Source organism: Siphateles boraxobius, unplaced genomic scaffold (assembly GCF_051911475.1).
Source record: "Siphateles boraxobius isolate OS27281-9 unplaced genomic scaffold, OSU_SipBor_1 1, whole genome shotgun sequence".
Taxonomy (NCBI): domain Eukaryota; kingdom Metazoa; phylum Chordata; class Actinopteri; order Cypriniformes; family Leuciscidae; genus Siphateles; species Siphateles boraxobius.
Genome location: NW_027508699.1, coordinates 14009550 through 14033382, shown reverse-complemented (window position 1 = coordinate 14033382; position 23833 = coordinate 14009550). Strand labels below are relative to the sequence as shown.

General features: G+C 37.3%; 1 protein-coding gene across 1 annotated transcript; it reads right to left on the bottom strand.

Annotated features, from left to right (window-relative positions):
• Positions 1 to 912: 912 nt before the first annotated feature.
• wls (Wnt ligand secretion mediator) lies at positions 913 to 22377 on the bottom strand. The gene is made up of 12 exons (XM_077219344.1): positions 22089 to 22377; positions 19151 to 19426; positions 13723 to 13847; positions 13370 to 13531; positions 12908 to 13044; positions 10870 to 11038; positions 10635 to 10732; positions 10448 to 10511; positions 10009 to 10152; positions 9187 to 9270; positions 8919 to 9072; positions 913 to 1797 (listed from the first exon to the last, which is right to left on the bottom strand). Exons 1-12 carry the CDS (start codon positions 22192 to 22194, stop codon positions 1688 to 1690), a joined length of 1629 nt encoding a protein of 542 aa, XP_077075459.1. The 5' UTR covers positions 22195 to 22377; the 3' UTR covers positions 913 to 1687.
• Between the last annotated feature and the right edge of the window lie 1456 nt (positions 22378 to 23833).

The window sequence follows — 23833 nt, the reverse complement described above, 5'->3', positions numbered from 1 at the left end:
TAAACATTATGCAGTTGTCCACATCTGTCGCCATGGTTACTATGGCAGTACAAGCGGAAACCAGGGATAACGTGGATATTACGTCATTGACAGGCGACAAGTGACATTGGACGGGCACTATTTAAAATTGTGAATTTCTCTGAAATGACAAATTTTTGGAAACATTTAGGATAATGGAAGTACATAATTGAAAGAAATTTATAACACTATGCAAGTGGTTTTTGGATATTTTGATACAAAATTCTTACATATTGTACCTTTAAGATCTTTTAATCAATTTTAATTGTCTCTCGCTTCAAGCTTTCTCTGTAGTCTCCGCAAAACTCCGGAACAGTCTACCTCTGAACATCAGAGTCTCTCCATCACTGGATGCTTTAAAAACCAGTCTAAAGAAAGACTCATTTGTTTTATCTGTGACACTATGTCACATGTCGCTATGTATATATATATATATAAGCTTCAATAGTCTGTTTTATATGTATATGTGTGTGTGAATGTGTATGTATATATATATATATAACTTGATTTTTATTTCAATTATTGTTTATGTATTTTTTCTTCTCACTGTAAAGCACTTTGGATCAACTACAGATATGTAAACTTGTGCTCTATAAAATAAAGTTTTGACTTGACTTCTTATGAAATAGAATCCCATGAATATAAAAACTTCTTATGAAATAGAATCCCATGAATATAAAAACTTGTTTTGACAGAGTTCAATATTTGTGTCTCCATCATGACTGTATATAAACAAAAACTTAGGTGCAGGATGCTGCGTTAAAGTTTAAGTTAGATGATTGATTCATTTGTATTTTGTCTCCCAATAAGTAAAAGTATAATTTTGAGATTTATTTTTGTACTGCAAAACATCCTACAGTCCTGTTCACCAGTGATTTAATAAGCGAAGTCCCATTAACCAAACAAATCTACAATGTTTTTTATTTAAATTAGCATAAAAAGCATGGCAACCCACCCCACCTAAATGTCCACTTGATACAATTGAAAAAAAATTAACACAACACAGTGATACAATACAGCTACTAATGCTTTCATACAGATGAAAATAAGCACTTTATAAAAAATATATATCTACATTGTAACATAGAACATAGTGTTTGCCATTCAGAGCATAAGGAGCTATCTATATGTCACTTGACATCCACACTTGTTCTGAGACCTTGGTTTGAACTCAGTTACTCACGTTTTCCATGGGTGAGTTTACATTTGGTGGGGGGTGTTTAAGGAAGTCAGAAGAGGAAGGATCAACCGACAAAAACATACACAACTATACAGTATGCTAACAGTTTTTCTTCCTTGTTTTGGAATAACAAAATGAAAGGGGAAAAACGATCTCAAAATATATCAATAGGAAACAATGTCCTTGTTTCCCTTTCCTCCTGGTTTTTAGGAGTACTTTAAATTGTTCCTTGCAAACACCAGTGTCTTTGCCTATCCACAGTGCGAGATACATGTGATAATTTCTCCCAGCACCACAAGATGGTGTGCAACTCCATTTTTCTACAGCTCGGCACAAGCAGCAGTTCTTAGACGGAACCTCAGTGGAACGGAAAGTCAAACTGTGACAAAAGGGCTTACTATTTGTGAGGCTGTGTGTGAAATGAGGAAAACCACACAGGACACCCAAAAGAGTATTGTTTGAAATTGAGACTCTGCTGGCTCTTGCTGGCTACTCCTGAGCTTCTTTCCCGGTCATTTTGTAGAGCTCTGTAGGCCCGTCCACGTGTGTGATGGTGGTGGTCAGCTGAATGTCCTCTCCACTGTTTCCACCTTGATCAGCTTTATGGAAGAAGAGAAGACAGGAAAATGTGTCAGACTGATCTACATTTACACTAACAGATCATTACGGCCGGGTAGGAACGGCAGGAAACATGGCGATGATATTTTCTCTAAGTGAAGAATCCAGCATAAACAAAAAAATACCTCAAAATTGCTGTAGTAAAAAACAAGATCTTATACAAGTACATTTTTGCATTCATATCTTGGGCAATTGTATTAATTTTGGGGAAATTTGACAATTCCCGATTAATTTCTGACTCACAACAGTAACAAAAGAAGTCAAAACCGAAATGTTATTGATTTCATTTGAAGGAGGAAGTTTTACAACCAATCACAATAATTAGTTAACAAGTAAATCAGACAATGCACTGGCAATTAGTGATATCTTCGCAACTGTGGTCTTTGAAATAAAATCCAGAGTCCTCTTAGTCTTAGACCGAGACAAAACGGAGTACAAATTCTGTCGAGACCAAGACAAGACCTTCAAAGGCAGGTCTTGAGTACAACAACAACACTAAAAACCAGTCTATACAGACCTAATGCCTCCAAAACGTTGAGCTCAAAGAGAAGAGAACACATTACAGATAAAATCCTTGGTAAGGACAAAGGCATTCTCACTTATGTGACGAGGCTTTCAAGACGAATGCAGGAAAAAAAAAAATGGAGCAGCATCATCTCGCTCTCCAAATAAGCGGCCTGTCGATTCACAGTTTCGTCACACAAGAGAAACTCAGCGATGGAGTAGACCGGTATATTGTGATGTTCAGTGCTGTACTCACGGCTGGCTTCGCTGTGCAGTGAGGGGTGACGCGTTTCCATCACCAGTTTTGACGTTAAGTTTGTTGAGTTAAGAGTGACGCAAAACACAGTGTAATCCGATTTGAGTAGCCAGATCGTCCAGACTGAGGGGCCGTTTACACAAAGTTTCACATCTTTAGTTGAAAATGGTGTAATGGGTTTGGTCATTCATTTACACGACAACGGTTTTTGGGAGGCCTGAAAATGCAAACGTTTGAAAACGATATCGTAATCGTCTCCGTGTAAAATCGCACATGTGTGAAAATGGTGACGTCATGCACATTACAAATTCAGTCTATAGGTGCTTAGTGTTTCTTTACAGTGACGTCGCATCTACTGGCCCAAACAGCAGAATACAACGTTTTGAGTCATTTTCCTGGATCTGTGTGAATGGGGATCGTTTTGACAATAGTGTTGCGAAAAAAAAATGTTTCCGTTTTTAGAACATCGTTGTTGTGTAAATGCCTAAAAGGAAGGAAGCACCTTGTCACCATTTCTAACCTATTACCTTAGGCCAGAGGTGCCCAATCCTGCACAGTTCATCTCCAACCCTAATCAAACACACCTGAAGCAACCAATTAAGGTCTTCAGGATCACTTGAAATTAAAGGCAGGTGTGTTTGAGTAGGGTTGGAGATGAAATGTGCAGGACAGTCGATCGGCAGGAGCAGGATTGGGCACCCCTGCCTTAGGCCATGTGTCCACCAAAGCATTTTTAACCAGCTGAAAAAGCGCTCTTCTGAAAACACTTTGCTTGAGTGCGCTTCAGCGGTTTTTTAAATTGAGCAGCGGAACGGTTACTAGTATCCGATTTCGCAAATAGTTTGTTTCTGAATATAAATGTCGACACAAATGTAACGTACTTGCTTCGGCACTAGTTTTGGATGAAGAGATGTATAACGATAACAAATGACAAGCACACGCAGAACGTTATGGTCGGTCAGTGTGGTATTTGTCCCACCCCTCCTCCACTGTGATTGGACGGCTGGGTAAAAAGAGATCGTGATGAGCACTGCTATTATCCAAAGTTAAACAGTGAACTATCACGACCGGTAAAAATCGCGAAATGCTCAGCGCCCAGTGTGAAATAGACACCCTGCTTGCGTTTTTAAAAGAAGGTGGAGCTCCCATTGCCACAGGAAAAGAACAACAACACTTTAGTGGACACGCACGCACACTGAATTACTAATCGAATAACAACATATGTAGCCTGGCTCCGCCCTCCTACGCACTTCCGCTCAATTTCATTTTCCTTCAGTACTACGTCTGGGATTGCGCTGTAGACTTTGGTTTTCTCCGATTAATTTTTTACCGGGCCAATCAGCGAACAGAGGGAGTGGCTGAGAACGATGACGTTGATGTCGACTCGTGCTTTATTTTGAGTTGTAGTTCAAAATAAGAAAGATGCGAGCGAAGCCATTCGGTCCGTTGTGGCAACGCTGCCGAATATCAAGAAGTTAAAGCCGGAGCAAGAACAATCTTTGCTTAGTTTTGTGTTTATGGCCATCCTCCCACGGGGTTCGGGAAAAGACATATGTCACGACCAAACGTCAGCGATTGGTTATGGCAGATAGAGTGACTCTGGGCAGATCCAATAGTTTTAGACTTCAATAGAATACCCGCCTACAAGGAAGTTAACGCTTGTCAATGGAGCGGTGCCAGACTCTCTGTACAAATGAAATGTACGAGAGTCTGGTAGAACCAGGCTACAACATATGCCCCTTGGGAGCAAAAAAACATGAAGAAAGTTTCAAGCATGAAACTATATTGAAACATATTGATGGTTTTCATTACATTAGCCCAAGTAGGAAGCCTGGCCTAGATTAGAGACACCCACTGCCGCCAAAGAGGCCCATTTCCCCAAAGGAAAAAAACAAGCCCTACCTTTTCCTGGCATCAAGATGAGCTTGTCTTAAAACAAACCAAACACCAGGAGACTGTAAAACATTGTGCCAAGTAAATGCCTTCGCAGTACTCTAGGTACTGATTTCTTTGTGCTGCAGACATGAAACAACACCGTCTGACTAATCAAGAGACAACCTTTTAAAAACTAAAATTGATTTAGACAACCCATCCATTTAGCACAATATCCATTAGAGCACAATAATAATAATAAAAATTGGGGAGCATTACACACATCTTTCTCAGGCTTCATGGGGCAAAACTGAGTGGTTTTGGGTGGTGCACCTCAAAGTGTAGTCTTAGTTTGTCTGAAAACCAGATCATTCTAATTTTAACATATTCAGGGTTGTGTATGGGTATCATTTTTGCAACATTCTGAGCAAAACCACAAATCTGGTTTAAGTTATTGTTGATAAGACAGCTATCATTCAAATAACTTGATTTACTACTCGCACAAGGAAACCAGCCTTCGATATCTACCGAAATAGAATAAAGATTTAGTTTTAACTGTCAGCAACAGGTCCATGTCAATTTTTTAAAATCAACACGGAACTTGACCGGTAGCCAGTGTAGAGAGGCAAGTACAGGAGTGTGTATATGTGCAGGTTTTCTAGTGCCAGTCAATAATCTGATAAAGTGAATTACAGTAATCTAACCTTAATGTGATAAAAGCATGAATTTCGGTTTCAAGGACCGTCTTAGAAAGCATCCTCTTGATTCTGGCAATTGATCTTAACTGGAAGAAACTAACTTTTACCACAGCACTGATCTGCTTATCAAATGACAATGTGGGATCAAAAATAACACTAAGGTTTTTAACACCGAAGCAAATATTTGAAGAGAGGGAACCAAGCTGATTAGCAATGCCAGAAGTAAGAACTGAAATAATATTTTTTCCCTACAGCTTTATCACTATTTAACAGTTTTAAAAAAAAAGTGTCCGTCCAGCATTTAATGTCTTGAAGCCAGGCAAAAAGATTAGACAATCTTATCTTCCTGTTAAAAATAACACCTGTTCTGAGTGTCATCAGCATAGAAATTATACGGTAAGTTGTTTCTGAATAATATAACCATATAGTTGGAATCATATATAAAGCAAACAAAAGAGGACCTAAAATAGAGCCCTGCGGAACACCAAAGAAGATTTGAGCACGAGATGAGAAACATTTCCCCAAGTTAACAGAAAAAAAGTTATATCGTTGAGGTAAGATGCAAACCACTCTAGCACAGCTGCCTGAAACCCAGCTACATGATCAAGTCTTTGTAGATCATGACATCCTTTTACAGTGTCAAATGCTGCACTTAAGTCATGAAGAACTAAAATACAACAAGAACCAGAATTAAGAGAAAGTAAAATATCATTGGTAATCTTCAATAAAGCAGATTCAGTTCCATGAAATTCTCTAAAACCAGGCTGGATTGTTTGAAAAAAAATTTTTTTTTTATACCACTCAGGTATGATGAGATCTGAGAGTAGACAACTTTGAGGACTTTTGGAATGAAGGATAATTTGGAAATAGGTCTGATTTACTCAAATCATGCTGATCAAGATTATGTCTTTTAAAAAATGGTTGGACTATGGCATGTTTAAATGTGGCTGGTAAAACTCCACTTGCTAGGGAGCGATTGATAATAGCAGTAACAACTGGACTAAGAATAGGAAAAGCCTCTTAAAAAAAATATTAGAAGGCAAAACATCTTAAGGAAAGATGGCTTCATATTAGAAACAATATCGAAGAGCTGTGAAGATGACGGGTCGAAAAAGAGAAAGGGAGCTCTGATGGGGGGCTCGTTCTAAAAGAAGAGAGTTTTGGAGTGTTATGTTAGACCTAATGCACTCAAACTTAATAGATAAAATGATTTAAAAACTGTTCACACCAATCAGTGGAGGTCTCTAATGGGGCACTAAGAGTAGAATTTAAAAAGGCATTAATTGTACTGAAAAGAACCTATGGCCTCTGTGCATTTTGTAAAATTAAATCAGACATATTTCAACTGTGCTTCTTTAACAGCTTTCTGATACTGCTCAGGACAATCCCTGAAAATTTCATATGATATCTGTAGTTTGTCTGTCTTCCATCTGCGCTCAGCACGCCTACACTCCCTATCGGTGCGACTGGACCTATTTAACCAGGGCTGCACTTTCTTCATCACCTTGAATCTATGTAATCAAAGGGATGGCAACCAAGTCCCAACAGTATTTGAATGAATAAATAATTGTGATCACTTCAATTAAGATAATTAAGATCACTTCAATAAATTGTTTACAATAATTTAACAATTTTGTTTTAATATACAAAAACATACATATATACCAATAAAAACAGTAATGGAAACAATTACATAGAATCTTTCGATTTAATATATGATAAAAAAAATCTAAATTATTCCAGAAGAAATCTTTTAAAAAATATATTTCCTGAATAAAATCGTCTAATATCATTTAAAAATGGACATTCCATTAAAATATGTTTTACACAAGAAATTCTTATACAAATTCACAAACAAGTTTCTCTTCCCCTTTCAATAAATGTGAATGAGAGAGTCTTGAGTGACCAGTTCAACATCTTGTATATATAACCTGGTCAAATCTATTTTCAAATTAATAACAATAACTAACTCCTTGATTTAGTACTGGATACTGGATTCACCTCATATAGTTTGTATGCATTCGTTCCATTTCATTTGCCATTTATTGTAATCGTACATTTCTAATATGGGTTTAATGTAAGATGCTTGTGCAAGTGAAACTCAAAAAATTTGAATATCGTGCAAAAGTTATAATTTTGATGATTATGGCTTACATCTTATGAAAACCCCAAATTCAAAATCTCAGAAAATTAGAATATTACATGAAATCAATTTAAAAAAAGGATTTTAAATACAGAAATCAATTTTAAAAAAAGGATTTTAAATACAGAAATGTCGGCCCTCTGAAAAGTATAATCATGCATATGAGTTATATACACTAAATATATTAGTTTCACCTTTTAATTTGAATTACTGAAATACATGAACTGTTGCACGATATTCAAATTTTTCGAGTTTCACCTGTATATTACATTGTCATTTCCAACTGAAGTGCTTCTTTATCTGCCTCTTCATTGCTAGCCAATCCCATATTCCAACAAAAAACAATATTAAAATCTTGTTTCTTTAAAGAGTCCACTTTTCCTAGTATGCTGATAATTATAGGATGTTTAGTTTTCAAAAACTCAAGTGCTTGTAAGCAGGATTTAGAATCGGTGCAATTTTTTTAAAATGACGCTGTTAATTTTATTTAATTTGTTCTAGATCTAAAAGTAATGCACAAGCTTCAGATCATCAGCTGTGAGAAGTGAAAACTGACATTTGTCTAGGAATACACTTGCCAAAACGTTTTGGACCAGTTACTACTATAGCAGATAGATGACTGGTGGTACATGAGATGGTAAGCTGAATCTTATATCCAGATATTTCTCCTGATAAACATTTGGATGATTTATCTTTACAATTAACGATTAGGTGTTCATTCGTCTGGTGACCAGTGAGGGACATGTAGCTAGAGTCTCTTTGATTGTGGTTGGTAAAGGTTGTAATTAATTTGTAATAACCTATTGTCGATATGCAGCTTTTCTGCATAAACGTCTTTCCATGAGAGATAAAGTAGACACTGAGTATTCAAGTTGTCAGAATGCAGGGCACGTCCTGATTTTGCAGAGTTAGACGCGCTCATGTATTTTTCCTTTAACCCTATCCCTACCCCTAAATTCTAAAACTTCCAAAAAAGGGGTTTCCTAAAAACCCCTACCCCTGTTTTTAGGAAGTCTTTAACTATCCTAGAGGATACATCCCACATTTTGTTTCTAGAATTTGAATTGCTTCCCTCAGGAAAGCGATATAGAGTGCCCAAGTGGAGGACCGCTAAAGCCTCTAGGTCTTTTGTTTCAAATGCAGTTATGAGTGTAAATACTTATTTGAAACAAAGAAAAGGTACCGTGAATTTTAAATAGTAGCTATACGAAGATTTATCATAAATGCCCTGGGTTTTTGTGATGTTATGCTGTCTTTTTTTGTTTTTGTTTGTTTGTTTCCTGTTTTATAAAATTTGTATGTTTGTGAGGTTGAAGCTACTTAAATTGCCTTGTAAATGGACAAATAAAGATTTTACTACTACTACTACTACTACTAAATCTAACCCTACCCATTAGTTTTCCACCTATCATTTCCCTCTGATTTTAGGAATAACACTGATGTAAAAGCACCTAACCCTTGTTGCAAGCCAAAACTTGACAAACTTTAAACTTGTCCCTCAAATCTGATTGAAATGTTGTTCGACAATAAACAAAGATGTTGTTGTTCCAGGAATATGTTGCACTTGGTGAAATCAGGTTCTGAGAATGCAGGTGTCATACAAATTATTTCGCTCTTCAGGAGTCCTACCGCTTGACTGCTCGCCCCCGTAGCGTTTGTGAGACGGTGCATAGAGGAACATAAGGGCAAACACATAGAGGTTCCACATGCCGTAGATCCCAGTGAAGAAGGCGCTGTTCACCTGAACCGTGTACCCGCCCCAGTGCCAGTGACCCTCATTCACCTGTTAACATATAACACAAACATATCAATGACCATCATCTGAATGAATCCATCCACCTATAATCTACAATGAAATATCATGTAGAAACAGATTTAGTGGATAACTAATCTATACCTGGCTTATGATGAAGAAGATTACAGTCATGGCAGCACAAGCCAGCGTGACCAACATCAGGAATTTGAAGCGGAAGATGAGGCCCTAAGATAATAAAATAAAATCATCATTAAAGAAACTCAAGCTATGAAAATGCTAAATGGTAAAATAAACACATGGAACTTTAAAAATAAAAGTATTATAAAGCTTATAAACTATTATACATAATTTACATTAAAGCTGAATTCATACTACTACTTAATTTGGGGTCAGTAAGATGTTTCTTTTTGAAAAAAAAAATACATTTTATTATACATTATATAGATGCATTAAACTGATGAAAAGTGATAGAGACATTTAGAATGATACAAAAGTTTTCCATTTCATATAAATGCTGTTCTTTTCAATTTTAACCAAAGAATGCTTAATATTTTTGTGGAGCCTGTAGTATGTTTTTAAGCAGCCGTTTTCATCATTGATTGTAAGAAGATTCTCTTGAGAATCAAAGAATATTCATTTTAGAATGATTTCTAAAGGATCATCTGACACTGAAGATTGCCGTAATGATGCTGAAAATTTTAAAAATATAAAACAGAAAAGAGTTATAATATTTCACAATATTAGTTTTACTGTATTTTAGATTAAGTAAATGCAGCCTTGGTGAGCACAAAAATGTAGGCATATGATCATAAACTGACTGCTGGTGAGAATGATAACTAAGCTACCTTTTTAGCGAAATTTCAAAAAACTTGTTTGAACACAAACTACTTTGGGGTCTTCATCCAGAAAGTCATATAAATAGTCATACAAAAGCTAACACTATCTATCTAGGTTACACATTACCTCATAGTGCAGTCGACGAGCCTTCGTCATAGCAGGTAAGGACGACCTTTTCCCGCTGACGTTTCTGAACACTTGAAACACCATGAAGCACAGGAACAGGAAGTAGAGACATGCACAGATTCCTGCCACAATAATGAAGGCCATCTGCACCAACCTCAGTTAAAGTCATAACTTTACTATAATGCTGATTTCTGTACTTCTGTGATAGTGTTGTAATATGCATGGTGTTAAGACCTCTTCCTGTGGATCATCATTTAGTCTAGACGCCTTTACTAGATGTTAAGCCTGAACACTGCCTCGTACGAAAGGCAGTAGAAGATGCATGACCAGAATACAAGACTGAACACCACTTGGGTTTTGACCATCAGCCACCATCATGAAGAGTTTCTCTTCAATTAAGAAACATCTGTACCGAAAGCCCACACTTTCAGAAGGATACAGCCAGCTCTGTCCCAACATCTGAGGCCCAGATACTGTAGAAAGGATTCTTCAGCTGTACTCCTCTAAAAAGTAAAGAAAAAAATATTGTTTACCAAGTAGCACTAAGCACTAAAGAACTCGAGTTAGATGGGAACTAAAGAAAGTTACTTCATGCCAAGAAAGCGGGAAGTTCAACGTTGGCTCACCTCTCACACATATCAAAGATGAAGAGGCAGAATGAGCCAAAAACAATAGGTCCAACCTGTTTCCAGTACACAGAAAAACGGTTTCTCTCAGTCTGGTCCTAGAAGAAAACAACAAAAGAAAGCATTAAAGTAATACGTTTTGAATATGGAAAACAGGTCAAGTAACTCAATTAGAAGCTCAAATCTTTCCTCAGACTTCTATGGTTTAGACAAAAAAGGAAAAATTGGCTCCAACCATGAGATGTTCTCCACAGAAGATGATCCAGAAGGAAAGAAGCATGGCGTAGAAGATGCCCTGACGGATGTCACCAAAGAGCAGCATCCAGGTCCAGTCGAAACCCACTGAGAACCATTCCACTGGGATATTGATAAAGGTCATGGAGATTCCCAGAGCGAAGATAACCCTGAAAGAGAGCAAAGTGTACAGAGATCGGATCATTATCAATATACTAGCAAAGATCACTTTTGCAACCGTATATCTGAAAAGATATCAAAAGAGTAGAGCCAAGAAAAAGAAAAAAAGATAAAACAATTTTGACTCCATCTTGCTCTTTGTTCTCTAGTGTTCAAAAGCAGGCATGCTAGGACAAGCTAGAAGACCATTTGGTGAGACTGAGATGGGGTGTGACTTTAAACACATGAATCACATTCCAGGCTGCCCGATCAGGGCAGAAGAAGACCATATTGTGTTGGAATGCTGGGAATTTCTCATGAGTTCAACTCTGGTGAGGGTACAAACTACGAAGGTGCATTTGGTTTGCTGCCGATGTGAACAAAGCAGCTTTTCAGTTGTCGAGAAGTAAAACTTGATATTAAATGACAAGCGAACCCACAAAAACAAGGACACATTTTTTAAAACTTTAGTCTAAAGCAAATGTACAAAGTACACAGAAAAAAACATTAAATACAGTTTAAGGTACACTACCATTCAAAAGTTTGGTGTCAATAAGTTCTTTTTTTTCCCCTTGAGGGCATTCAATTGATAATACTTTAAGACTGTTACAAAAGATTTCTATTACAAATAAATGTTGTTCATTCATTAAAGAATCCTGAATAAATGCAGAGTTTCCACAAAAATATTAAGGAGCTCAACCGTTTTCAACATTGATAATAATAATGAATGTTTCTTGAGTAGCAAATCAGCATATTAGAACAATTTCAAAAACTAAAAAGAACTACAGGGAAAAAACAAGGCATTTAGCCTCCTCTTACACATCAAGGGCACAAAGAAAAGCTAGCTGTGAAGTGCAAGAATGCAAGACAGCGCGCATCCATGACGTCAACTAAAAAAAAGCTGTTCCCTGGAGACATGTGTAACTCGCACACAAGCAGCACTTCTGTCGGCTCCACTGGCATGAAGCAGCATTCTGGCATCATTCCAATAATAAGAAAATCAGCGGGGAGCTCATGTCACACATTCCTGGACTTCCCTATTTGAGATGTAAAAAGGGATTCTAGTTCCATCTTGACACTTAAGTGGAACAGTATGCGAAGTTGGCTCGGCAGAGCTTTTAAAACATGAAAGAATAATTATCCTGCCTGTGAGTCACACAAAGTATGACTGCCTGAGAGCTTTCAGTCTTCTGGGAGTGCTAGTGCCAAACCAGAGGGAGGGAGAAATGGATAGATGGTGCATGTGGCGTTTAGTTTGTAAAGATAAAAATCATGAACAAGATTTCATCAAAAAATATCAATTTCTAAAATATTATCATATCAAACATTGTTCACAGAGTAATGCATTATGTACTGAGATATTAAATGCATTCCTGTAGCTCAAACAGATGAGCCAAGGTCATGGTTCAATTGTCAGGGAATGCATGAATTGATAAACTGCATAACATAAATGCAATGGAAGTTTCTCTGAATACGAGCGTGCATACTATACGCATATACATGTATAAAATGTATAGGATTTATGATTTTTTTCATCTGAATTAACCTACTCTGAAGGAGGGTCCTGAACCATATTTAAAAACCAGAATATCACGGAGACTTGAGAGAGGACAGTAAGCAGGCACCTAGCAACCACATAGCAACACTGTAAAAACAATTCGTAACCCTTACAACCAAATAGCAATGCCCTGGCAACCACCCCAGCCAGAAAATGTTAATAATACAATGCTTCCTATAGTAACACCAGTGTGAGGATCTGAATTATCTTACATTTCTTCACTCCATTGACCAGTAAACTAAAAAAAAAAACAGAAAATGTCTAGTCCTATGTTAACATTTTACCTAGGAGCCAAGTTTAAATGACAGAAACATAGCTTTACTTTTCCAGCAGGACGGGTGGCCTGGTCATCTGGGTGATTCTCTTCCAGTACCAGATCATGATAATGAGGATACTGGGAGTGAGGAACGTCTTCATGGCAAACCAAACCTTGGTGAAGCCACCGTTTTGATGAATGCCCTGGAAAGTTACAATGAGAGGGACATTATAGTGACATCATGAGAAACACATTAAGGACATTTTATTGATGGGCATGGTTGTTTGCTGAGAGTCAAATAAGAAGAACAAGGCAAACAGAAGTGAAGATTAAGAGGTGATGCAGTCCAGATGTCTTCAGTCCACTAACATTTGTATAACCATTGCCCTGTCCAGAAGTGTGTGCCAATTATAACAAGCCGAGCCTGGACCAAAATCCTCCCATGCAAACAAAACCGCCTACACAACAGTGAGTTTTAAAGATGCATCCTATGACTGTATTAATCAAAGTCACCGTCTGAAAACTCACCACAAGACGGATGTCTTTGATTTCCCCAATCCCGATGTTGATTTTTTTGCGTTCGTTGACAGGTAGTCGGATGTTGAGGAGATAGTACTTATGGGCCACGCTGCCAACCTCCATGAAGGGCAACAGGTCACAATCGTAGTTACGACCTTCATTCTCAGAAGTCTGAAAAAAAAAAAAAAAAAAAAAAATGCTTACAGAGACTGAAGGGAACCAGTCATGTATAAGATAGATTCATTTTCACAATTTGAGAATAAAATTGGCCTTGTACCTTGTAGAATGGACTTAACAGTTAACACTTCCAGTAAGGGGTGTGTTTGGATCTGGTATGGGTCAGAAATTACTAGTGTGTTTACCTTGGTTGCAGTGAAATTGCAGCTCAGTTTGCGATGTTCTATGGAGTGGGCCATCTCAGTCCACTCACTCAGGGTGCTGTCTCTGTAGGCCAGACCAACGTCCATGGTGACCAAAGCTCCATCATCTACACACCAACATCCAAGACACTTACTTCAGTTTGAAATATCAGAATGATTCTGCACTTTAACCAGTCACAGTGGCTGCATTATACAGTAATCAATTAATATAATTGAATATTAACCCATATGACTTCTTTTCTTCTGTGCAACACAGAGGTGATATTTTTTAAAGAATATCCTGGCCACTCTTTTTCAAATTATGAAAGTAAATGAGGAGTCTCAATCTCCAAAAAGTAAATAAAGTATTTATATGACTAAAACGATATCCATATGACTTGTTTTCCAATTTAATCCAAGTTCCCTGAAAACATACAATAGCAGCTAATTGGGAAAAATAAAATAATAATAATAATTTATTGCCTGATAATCTTCACCCGTTAACTGCTACAACTGGATTAGGGCCGGATTCACAAAACATTAGGAATAAAATTCTTCCTAATTGCAATTTTCTTCTTATTACCAAACTTAATTAATTGGGAATATTTGTATTCTCAAAAAATATTTAAGAATTAATTTATCTTTTTTTTTAAATCACATGGCACATTAAAAACTGCAACAGTGCTGAACTCCTGTCAAGCCATTTGTGACGGAAATGGTACACACTTACTATGATTATTATGGTAATCTGAAGGTAGTGCAAAAAAAAAAAAAAGTCTAAGGCAAGAATATTTGAGTTTTTCAAATATTTAGACTTCAAGAATTGCACTCTTATAAAGAAACTCAACTTAAGAAACTTCTTAACTTCTTTATTAAGAATATTTCCGTGAATCTGGCCCCTGATCTGTAAATGAATAATTTAGGCCAATTTTGTGAACTAGATCAAATCGATTCATTGAATTTAACATTCACTTAGAAATATGATAATTTCAGTCACTTAATCATTGTCTTAAAGGGCAAGAGTCGTATTAAATCTTAAATGACAAAAAAAGCACAGTAAAAATGGTTGACCTCATTATTCAGGATATAGCTCAAATTCACGTTTTGTTTAAAAAAAAAAAAAAAAAACCTCAATGACATGCACCAACATGAGGGTGAGTACATGACAGAATTTTAATTTGAGATAACTTATCTCTTCAAGACCTTCACATCTGAAAAAATGAAATGAGTGCCTGCTGACTGAAGAACAGCAGTGGACACGTATACACAAGGCCAAATGCAGACATGTGAAATAACAGAATCATGACAGCTCATACCATTCTCGTCAATAAACCCTGCCATTGTTGTGTGGCTAAAAGTAACTCAAGGTAACCTGGGAGTCATTTAAGCTACGGACACCCTATTCAAGTCAATCATAACCTCACAGACTGGCATTTTCGTAAATGTTCAAAACTTGGGGTTAGTCAAAGTATTAGAGTCATGTGGTATGATTCTCCTGAGCTTTGGGAAAGCAGGAGGTAGCTGGCAAAGGGGCCCGTGTTTTAGATCGCTTTGCACAGCCCTGTGTGTTCCACTTCACTTCTCTAAAGAGATCCTTCTTGTGTTATGAAACAAGCTGGAGAGCACTAAAGAGAATTCCTGGACGTGGAGGACTGAGCTTTATGGGGGGAGGGGCAGGAGGTAAAGAAAGGCAGAGAGCGGCAGACATTATTAGCCCGGTCCTCTCTCCTCCAGTGTGTCTGCGGTGGCCCCCACCTACGAGCGGCTGTGCCAAAGAGCTTTGAATGTCAGCTTAGCGCACACAAACATTCCGCCCGGGCGCAGCGCGCATCACCCTGGCGACTAAGCCATTTCAACAGCTGTGTTATTGCTGGAGACCGGCCAAACTATTGCTGCTTGGGCCAGAGAGATGAGAAAGCGAGAACCAACGGCACTCCATGGAAAATGAAGTAGAGGGGCTAGTGACAGGGGCGTTGCTAGACCCTTTTAGAATAAAGTTTTTCCTGTGCTCATGTTGAATTTTCCTAATGAGTAGATATGTCTGAAAATAGGCTTTCCTATTCATTGAGCATAGTCCTTTACATAATTTGAATTACTTAAAACTTGAAGGCTAATTGTACAAGCAGCGAAAATATCCTCTTCACTTTTCCCTGTGGAATACTCATCTCGCAGCCAGTCAGACGATCAGAATATGTTGTAGTTGAGGAGAGGTAACTACCAGGCTAATTCTTATTGATGTGATGAGTAGTACCCTATTTGAATCTGTATTATTTAGTCTGTTTTATTGGGTTTTCCAGATCCAATTTACTTGGCACAGATTTGAGTTCATAAGTGCTAAAAAAAATGGTTGCTCATCTCTACTAATTTGTCATTGTTTGCTGCTTGATCGGTGAAAGCTTTTTGAAGTAATACGATACTACGAAATAAATACGACTTGATTTATGCGGTTTCTTGAGGGGGGGGGGGTGGGGGGTTGTGCTCCAGTTATGATCAAACTCTAGAAACACCCCTGGTGATCCAATTTATATCTAAATTAATCAAATTCTATAAATGTATATTACTATAATTATTAAAAAAGTAATGTTTGCTTAAAGTTTTCTATTTAATCAGCATTGGGATTTCCTAGCCTCGTATCTAGATTCTGACAATTGTTTTGTATAAATCAAACAAAATCAAAGCAACTGCAATTTAATGATGATGACCTGTAAAGAGATGATACCGACCCCTGCAAGGACTTCAGATGACGCCAACTCTGAATCAACATACACAACTGCAAAATTTTCTATATATTGTAATCATTACGATCACAACTGCTGTAACAATTGCTTCAATGAGATCGTTTCTGTCTAAATTAATACATGATATTAGCTAACTGCATTATTTGTATCATCTTAGAACTGTGCATTTTTGACATATGGACATTACTTTGACAGTCACCTCTGATAACAGATTACTGCATTTTTCTGTAAAGCTGCTTTGAAACCATATGTAATATGATAGGCTACAAAAGCGATATAAAAATATATTTGAATTGATTGAATGTCATGACGCAGAAGTGCAGTCACCCCATTGGTTGGCCAAACTTCGTCTCTAGAGTTTTGGTAACACAAAATGGGTTTAAAGAGTTGCTTTGCATTGGTGTCTTTACCCATGTGCCATCTGTAATTTAGAAGCAGCAACTAATTTAGAAGCAGCAACATGCCTCTCTCTTTTTCTTTCTCTGTACAATATGTTACTTTTTCAGAATGAATTGACTTTCCAAACATTGCACAGTACGCCTGTGATGGGTGAATGCGGAGTGCCAAATTAATCCCTGCTAGGACCTTATTAGAGGAGACCTTTGACAGTCTGTGAGGTCTTGCTCAGAGAACAGGACACACACACACACAGAGAGAAACAGCTCTGGCAGAAGATCACACACGACTCATGGTAAACACATAACATCTGGCTGAGGAGGATCTTCTAGGAGAGCGCATTCCAGATGGTGCTACAAAACCCTGAACAACAAAAATAGTTTCTTCAAGTGCCAAATGCATAAAAAATAATGCAATGATAGACATTTATAGTGAAAACGTTGTGCAAAACAAGCGAAAAATGTTCTTTTTTGCTGGTTTATGCACAAGCACGTGTTTCAGGGTGGAGTATATAACAGCAGGAGCATGGTGGCTTCCTTCCACGCTAGCAGTAACGTGTTAAGAAACCGAAAAGACTCCTCCTACATTTCTCAAGACATGAATAGCCAAAGGTTCTCCTGCTGCTAGAAGGAGCCGATGTTCCGCTCACTTTCCCAGACTGCTCTAGCTCAACAATGGCTCTTCATTAGTGGCCAGTGTTATCCGCTTAATCCCATCTTTGAAAGGGCAGACTTGGAGCCGTTCCAGATCCACACCCTCCCACAACCAGATGATTTTAAATGGTAACAGTACTATGCAAGTCTTCACAGCTTCAGGTTCAAACTTGACAAATCAAGAACCACCTGATTTAAATAAGAAATTGTGATGGAATGGAACCATCTAATAAGCTCAGATATTTATAGACATTTAGTCTACACTAATCCAGGTACATTTGAAAAACCATCTTTCTCTCTACGTTTTGGCCTTCCGTGCTCACCGACACGTCTTTTTGTCCCGCAAAAACTGTGCTTTTTGAAGACACTCTCCCAAGTGGATACATATTAAAAAGCTGTTTTGCTGTCATAGTGTGGACTGTAAAAAAAATGAAGGTAATAAAGAAAATGATGACGCATGTTTAATCATGTGATTATTGAACCCATAGATCTCTCTATATAGTGGCATGTACCTGCTGTGTGCCATTCATTTTTTACATTGTTGCTAAAGACAAAGTTTCCTTCTTCATAATACATTCCAGCAAAGATGACAGAAAATGTACTCACAATTGCGGTCCAGTGGAAAAACATGTTGACTCGGGATGCACCAATATGAAAATGTTGGCCAATACCGATAACTCTTTATATTTAAAAGCCGATAAATCTAAATCCAAATTTTTTGAGAGCCTGATTACAAAAGCAAAAGTCTCACCATTAAAAGCCATGTCCAAATCACCTTAACATGATTCAAATATATACATTACAGTGGCCTATAGTGAACCAGTGTAAGATTCCTTAACTTTTAAAATGAATTTTACACTCTGATTGCCAAATTTCTCTATAAAAAGAAAACTACTGCCTTACAATGAAATAAAACAATGCCTAAATAATGCAAACAAGTCATTGGACTACACATAAAAAATAAAAATGCATGTGCCATGGATAAATAAAATGGAATGGTCTACTCAAATAATATAATTAAATAATTATAATTAAACCATATTGTTTATGAAAATAATATGAGAAAACAAAGTGCTAGTTATTGTTGACAATAGTCATAGTGGTGACCTCAACGCACCAGTAAGTGGTGATATATTTTGCTACTAAAATGATGGTGGCAGAAGAACAGCGTGAGAACTTTGATCTCTCAGTTTCATCTCTGGATTAATGTAGACAAAATCTTAATCTTCAAAAGTTGATTTTGTAAGTTTATCTTAATTCATGAAATGGCAATGAAACCAGATGGCAGGATTAAATTCCTTTTATTATCCTCCAATTGTCTGTGTCAAAGCCTAGAGCATTTCCCTCCTACCTGCATGCTGACTAAATCCTTATTGAGGTCCCTGAGGCTCCAACTACAACAGTGAGAAAACAGACCATCCATCATTGTTAGTCCTCTCACAGCATGTGAGAAATCCAATCTACTTTTTGGTGAATAGAATGGCAAATTCCTCTGGGTGTTCATTTGTCCCCTCCTACACTTTTAGAAAAATAACGATGTTCACATAAGCTTACAAACCATATGGTGGTGATATGTTTTTGGAGGGTGGATGAGCAAAATATGACCTGCTCAAACACATACGATCACACATTTTCATTACTTACCAATCGGGTTTTGCATTTTGAATGCAATGTCAAGCTGGAGGATAACCAACATGAACTGGAACCAGGCACTCATCTCTCTGTTGGGCAGAGGAATGTGGACCGCAAACACAATGTTATTGGCCTCGATTCTCTTGGCCGTGGCTTCATCAAAGTCTCTGATCTTGCTGCACTGGTCGGGGCCCCATGGCATGAACCATTTGGAGCCCTTATGGTGGGTCTTCATGGTGTCCACACACTTGGTTGCCAGGTAGTGGACGGCGGTGGTGGGGCTTGGAGCTGAAGAAAAAGATTTAAATTATGCATTTTATGATTCATTTAAGAGCAGTCTGTCTAACAAGTTAAAATAACTTGAGATATTTTGTGTCCATATTTTGCACATTAGCAAGAGAGAAGCAAAATCTCTCTGCATTTCACGTAGAAGAACCTTTCTGAATTGCATGGAGCATTTATATATATTCATATTCTACCGATAGAATAGATTTTATGATTTTCTCATTATTGCTATTTGATTGTCCTGAGATGACCACTTCAATAAAAGCTATATATATATAACATTTTATAAAATGTTATAAATGTGATAGTTTCATAAATTTTAAAACAAATACCAAGTACATTTTATTTTTAAAAATATATAAAAAACAAACAATGATTTATTGTGAATGATTTGTAAATAATACATTTTAAATTCATACAGAAATCCATAAATGCATATCAAGCTAAAACAATGCTGAGACTGAGAGACAATTAAATAATAAAAGTAATACTTTTATCCAGCAAGGACGCATTAAAAGTAACAGTAAAGACTTTTACATTGTTACAAAAAATATATTTCAAATAAATGCTGGTCTTTTGAACTTTCTATCAAAGTACCCTGAAAAAAAATGTATCACAGTTTCCACAAAAATATGGAGCAGCAAAACCAGTTTCAACATGTATAAGAAAACGTTACTTGAGCAGCAAATCAGCATATTAGAATCATTTCTGAATGATCATGTGACTCTGCAGACTAGAATAAATTACATTTTATTGTAAAATATATTAAAATAGAAAACAGTTTTTAAATTGTAATAATATTTCATAATATTACTGTACTGATTAAATAAATGCAGCCCCAAACTTACCACCCCCATATTTTAAACGGTAGTGTATAATGAAAAAAAGGCCCTAGACAATGAATACAAGACTCGTAAAGTGACTCTCTGATAAACTCTTGCTAAGAGGGAGTCATTAGCATGAGAAAGTACGAACAGGCTTCCTCCACCATTCAGGAGGCTGGTCCTGGTAGTTTGTTAAGTATGAGTCAATAGATCCCTTCCTGGGTCATTGAGGACATCTGAAGTGACCGGGAAGTGCGAGATAATGTGAAACAGCCTATAGCTTGAGGACACTGTTCAGGTTCAGTCTTGATTCCAAACAGTGAAAGCAAAGCAACATTAAAATGTCACCAATATTTCAAAAGCTAATGTGTGGGCTTATAAATTGCTCTGTTCCTGTTTTGAGGGGTACAAGCTACAACCCTGTTCCTGAGAAATATACTAAATTAGCTATACTAAACCTCTTTCAGTTCAATTATTCATTGACCCACAATCCTGAGAACGAACCCTCTTCAAAATACCACCATAAAATAATGGTCGCCTTTCGGACCGGTGACCTCATGCCGTGTTTAAGATGTCCAATAACAGGGGGAGCAGTGTGCCTTTCTACTCAATTACCCAGTCTGCCACCAGCCACCGAACAAACACAAAAGAATCCCGCTTCATTAAATCAATCACAGGCAAGAATAGCCCAAAGCAAGCTAATTTAACTCCATTCATCCCGTATTCTGCAGAAGACCAAGAAATGATTCCCTTCCTATCAAAACCAGAAGGAAGTCTGAGGTTGCGAAGATGAAGTGTGGATGAGGACAAACCGGGTTTCGCCAATGGTGCAAAACAGAACAAGCTACATGGAAAAGAATACTCAATCCTTAAGATAGAAGGGAATATTTGATCGCTGTAAAGGGGCATAGAATAACATTGGTGAGGTCGATTGGAAATGCAGGCAGGAGCTGGAAGAGCCTGTGGGAGCAGAGGGCTTGTCTGTTCAGATCAAAGAAAACTTCTAAAGATGCATCTACTTTAACCCTTTATTGGCCCTTGTTCATTAACCCTTTCACTGCAGAATAGAAACCCAAGTTAATTCACTACACTTCACTAAAATAAACAACGTTTGTAATATACAATATACTTCACTGTTAAAGGAAATTTTGGCTAGCTTTGTCTATTATTTGTACACAGAAAACGGTCAATAACATCATGCTTTTGTTTTGCTGTAAATATGTTTCTTAAACGTTGTACGCAGATTTCTCCTGAGTTTCATTAGTCTAACTTGAAGTTATACATACTGAACAGCTATTTAAAATTTGTTTCAAATATAAAATGTGTGTTTATGATACAAAAACCAGGCGCAAGTATATAGCAAAAAACTCTCAGTAATTATCAAGCTATTTTTAAACAATACTGACCGACAAACACACTCTTTCACGGTCAAATATTCAAGCTCAAGTGGGTTTAAACAAGCAGAGCCTTTCTCGGGCTAGTTCCTCAAGGCTTTTCAGGTAGGCTACCCGGGAAAAACAAGAAACTTCAGGGCCCAGAAGTAGCGAGTAAAACTAAATGTCGCGTATAGCTTATATCGGCTCACAAACTTACAGGCGGGACGCTAAAAGCAGCAGCACAATGACTGCAGCAGTCGACGGGTGAAAATAAGCGCCCATCTTTGACACTACTGTAACAAAGCCATTCCGCAACTTTTCACTCCTTGCCATTAAGCAAGTAAGACTTATTTGTTGCTAGAAAAACACAGAATCTCACACACCAGAACGAATGACTAGTACACACTGTGCAGCAAAAAGGTAAACTAAAATCTAGGCGGATTTGTAAAAGTAGCAAGGACTCACCAATCAGTCCTCCGACCATAAAGGAGAACGCCTGGAATAAAAGGAGAATTACTCCCACAATCACCAACTTTTTGGTGCTCATATTTTCAATAATTGCTCCAGCCATTTTCAAAAGTGTCTCTTTCGCTAGGATTGAATGCAAAGAAACGAAAGTCACTGCATCCAGGTGGACCACTGCGCTTTCCGAGATTAAGTGCGCGACACGGGCTCTGTCTCAAACCCCCAGTGAACTGCCCATGTTGCGCTCTTCATAGGGAACTATATGGTAAAGGGGATGACCACGTGACCCACCCTGCATCAGGAACTCAGACGAAAAGAGTGCACGTGACGTCATGCCAGACTCCTGGCCAGATGCACAAAACTCAAAGCTTTTCATTGACCACTGTGTGCAAAACAGCAGTGGTTGATTTTATGCTTTCAAGATTTTTAGTACATAATCATTTTAATACAAAACATTTGTCATAATGTCATTTGTGATAATCTCTAAATTTCAGTAGGTTTATAATAATAATAGTACATTGTATTATTATTACTAGAACAATCTTTATTCTCAAAAATATCTGATAGGCTTTAAAAACCAAGATTTAATTTGTGATCATTTAAGCATAATAATAATAATACAAAGTAACATATGTTCAGTATCTATCAGTATTTATCACTTTTTTTTTCTTTTGTCAAATCAACTTAGATCATTTATGTGGTTCAGATAACACAATATTTTGAGTTTCTGATGATTAAACCAATCTCCTTCATTGTATTAATTCAAATTTTTAAATTAAATTAACTCAAAATTTTAAGGCAACCAGGTTACTTGGCGTACTTTTTAAGTTAAACCAACAATAATTTTTACAGTGTAATAATACTAATGTATTAATAATGTTTTATTTTTAGGAATTAAGATCATTCTCATTTAAAAACTGCATCAGAAAATGACACTATACAGGAAACACATTCACTGACAGTCAGTGTGGCTAAAATTATGCTGTTCTATGAATTTTTCAGATTGTGCTGGAGGCAACTGAGAGCCTCCCCAGCCGCCATGCAAAACCTGACAATAGCACAGACCTGCTTCATTTTAGCCTTGTGTTGCTGCTACTGTTGGGAATATTCATCTCCGAGGTAGTAAGTGATGATAAACGTATTTTACAACATTGTCATTTAACCGTTTCAAATTCAGACTACTCGTTTTCAATTGTGTTGCTCTTTCAGTTTTTCATAGAACCTGAAACTTCAGCTGTCAGCATGTGAGAACGTAAAGGTAAAGCGTTTAAAATTAGATGACAACCTCTGTAAAACGTTCTCAGATCTTGAACATCACGGTTGATTGATCACCGTTTTCCACAATATTACTAAAGAAGAAGCTTTGCATTGTTTTCTAGCCCTGTCCAGCACTGGGTTTTTTTGGTGAGCAGGCAGCAGCTATATGTTGAGTTAAGCAATGTATTATCTCTCCAGGTAGGGACAGGCCGCTGCATGAACACATTTTCAAACGTAGATACAGAGAGAGCTTTAGATCTCAAGAGAATGACACAGGATGGCTTCAGTTCAGGACAGTCATCATCATACCCATATACAGTTTGATTCTTAGGACATCACTCAGCTGCTGTAAAAATGTGTTCAAAACTTGCATGTGCATCATGATAGCGATTTCAGACAAGCTAGTGGCAAACATGGCATTTTAGAGATGATAGGTTGTCTAGAGAAAACAGGTAGCCTAGTTACCCAGCTTCTTGGCACAAGAGAAC

Excerpts from the sequence above, each read along its gene's own strand:
- wls (XM_077219344.1), bottom strand. The coding sequence starts at position 22,194 with ATGGCTGGAGCAATTATTGAAAATATGAGCACCAAAAAGTTGGTGATT. Across the intron at positions 13,848-19,150 it reads CAAAATGCAAAACCCGATTG|ATGATGGAGCTTTGGTCACC; the intron begins GTAAGTAATGAA and ends GTTGGTGTGTAG. Across the intron at positions 10,512-10,634 it reads ATCTTTGATATGTGTGAGAG|AGGAGTACAGCTGAAGAATC; the intron begins GTGAGCCAACGT and ends TTTACTTTTTAG.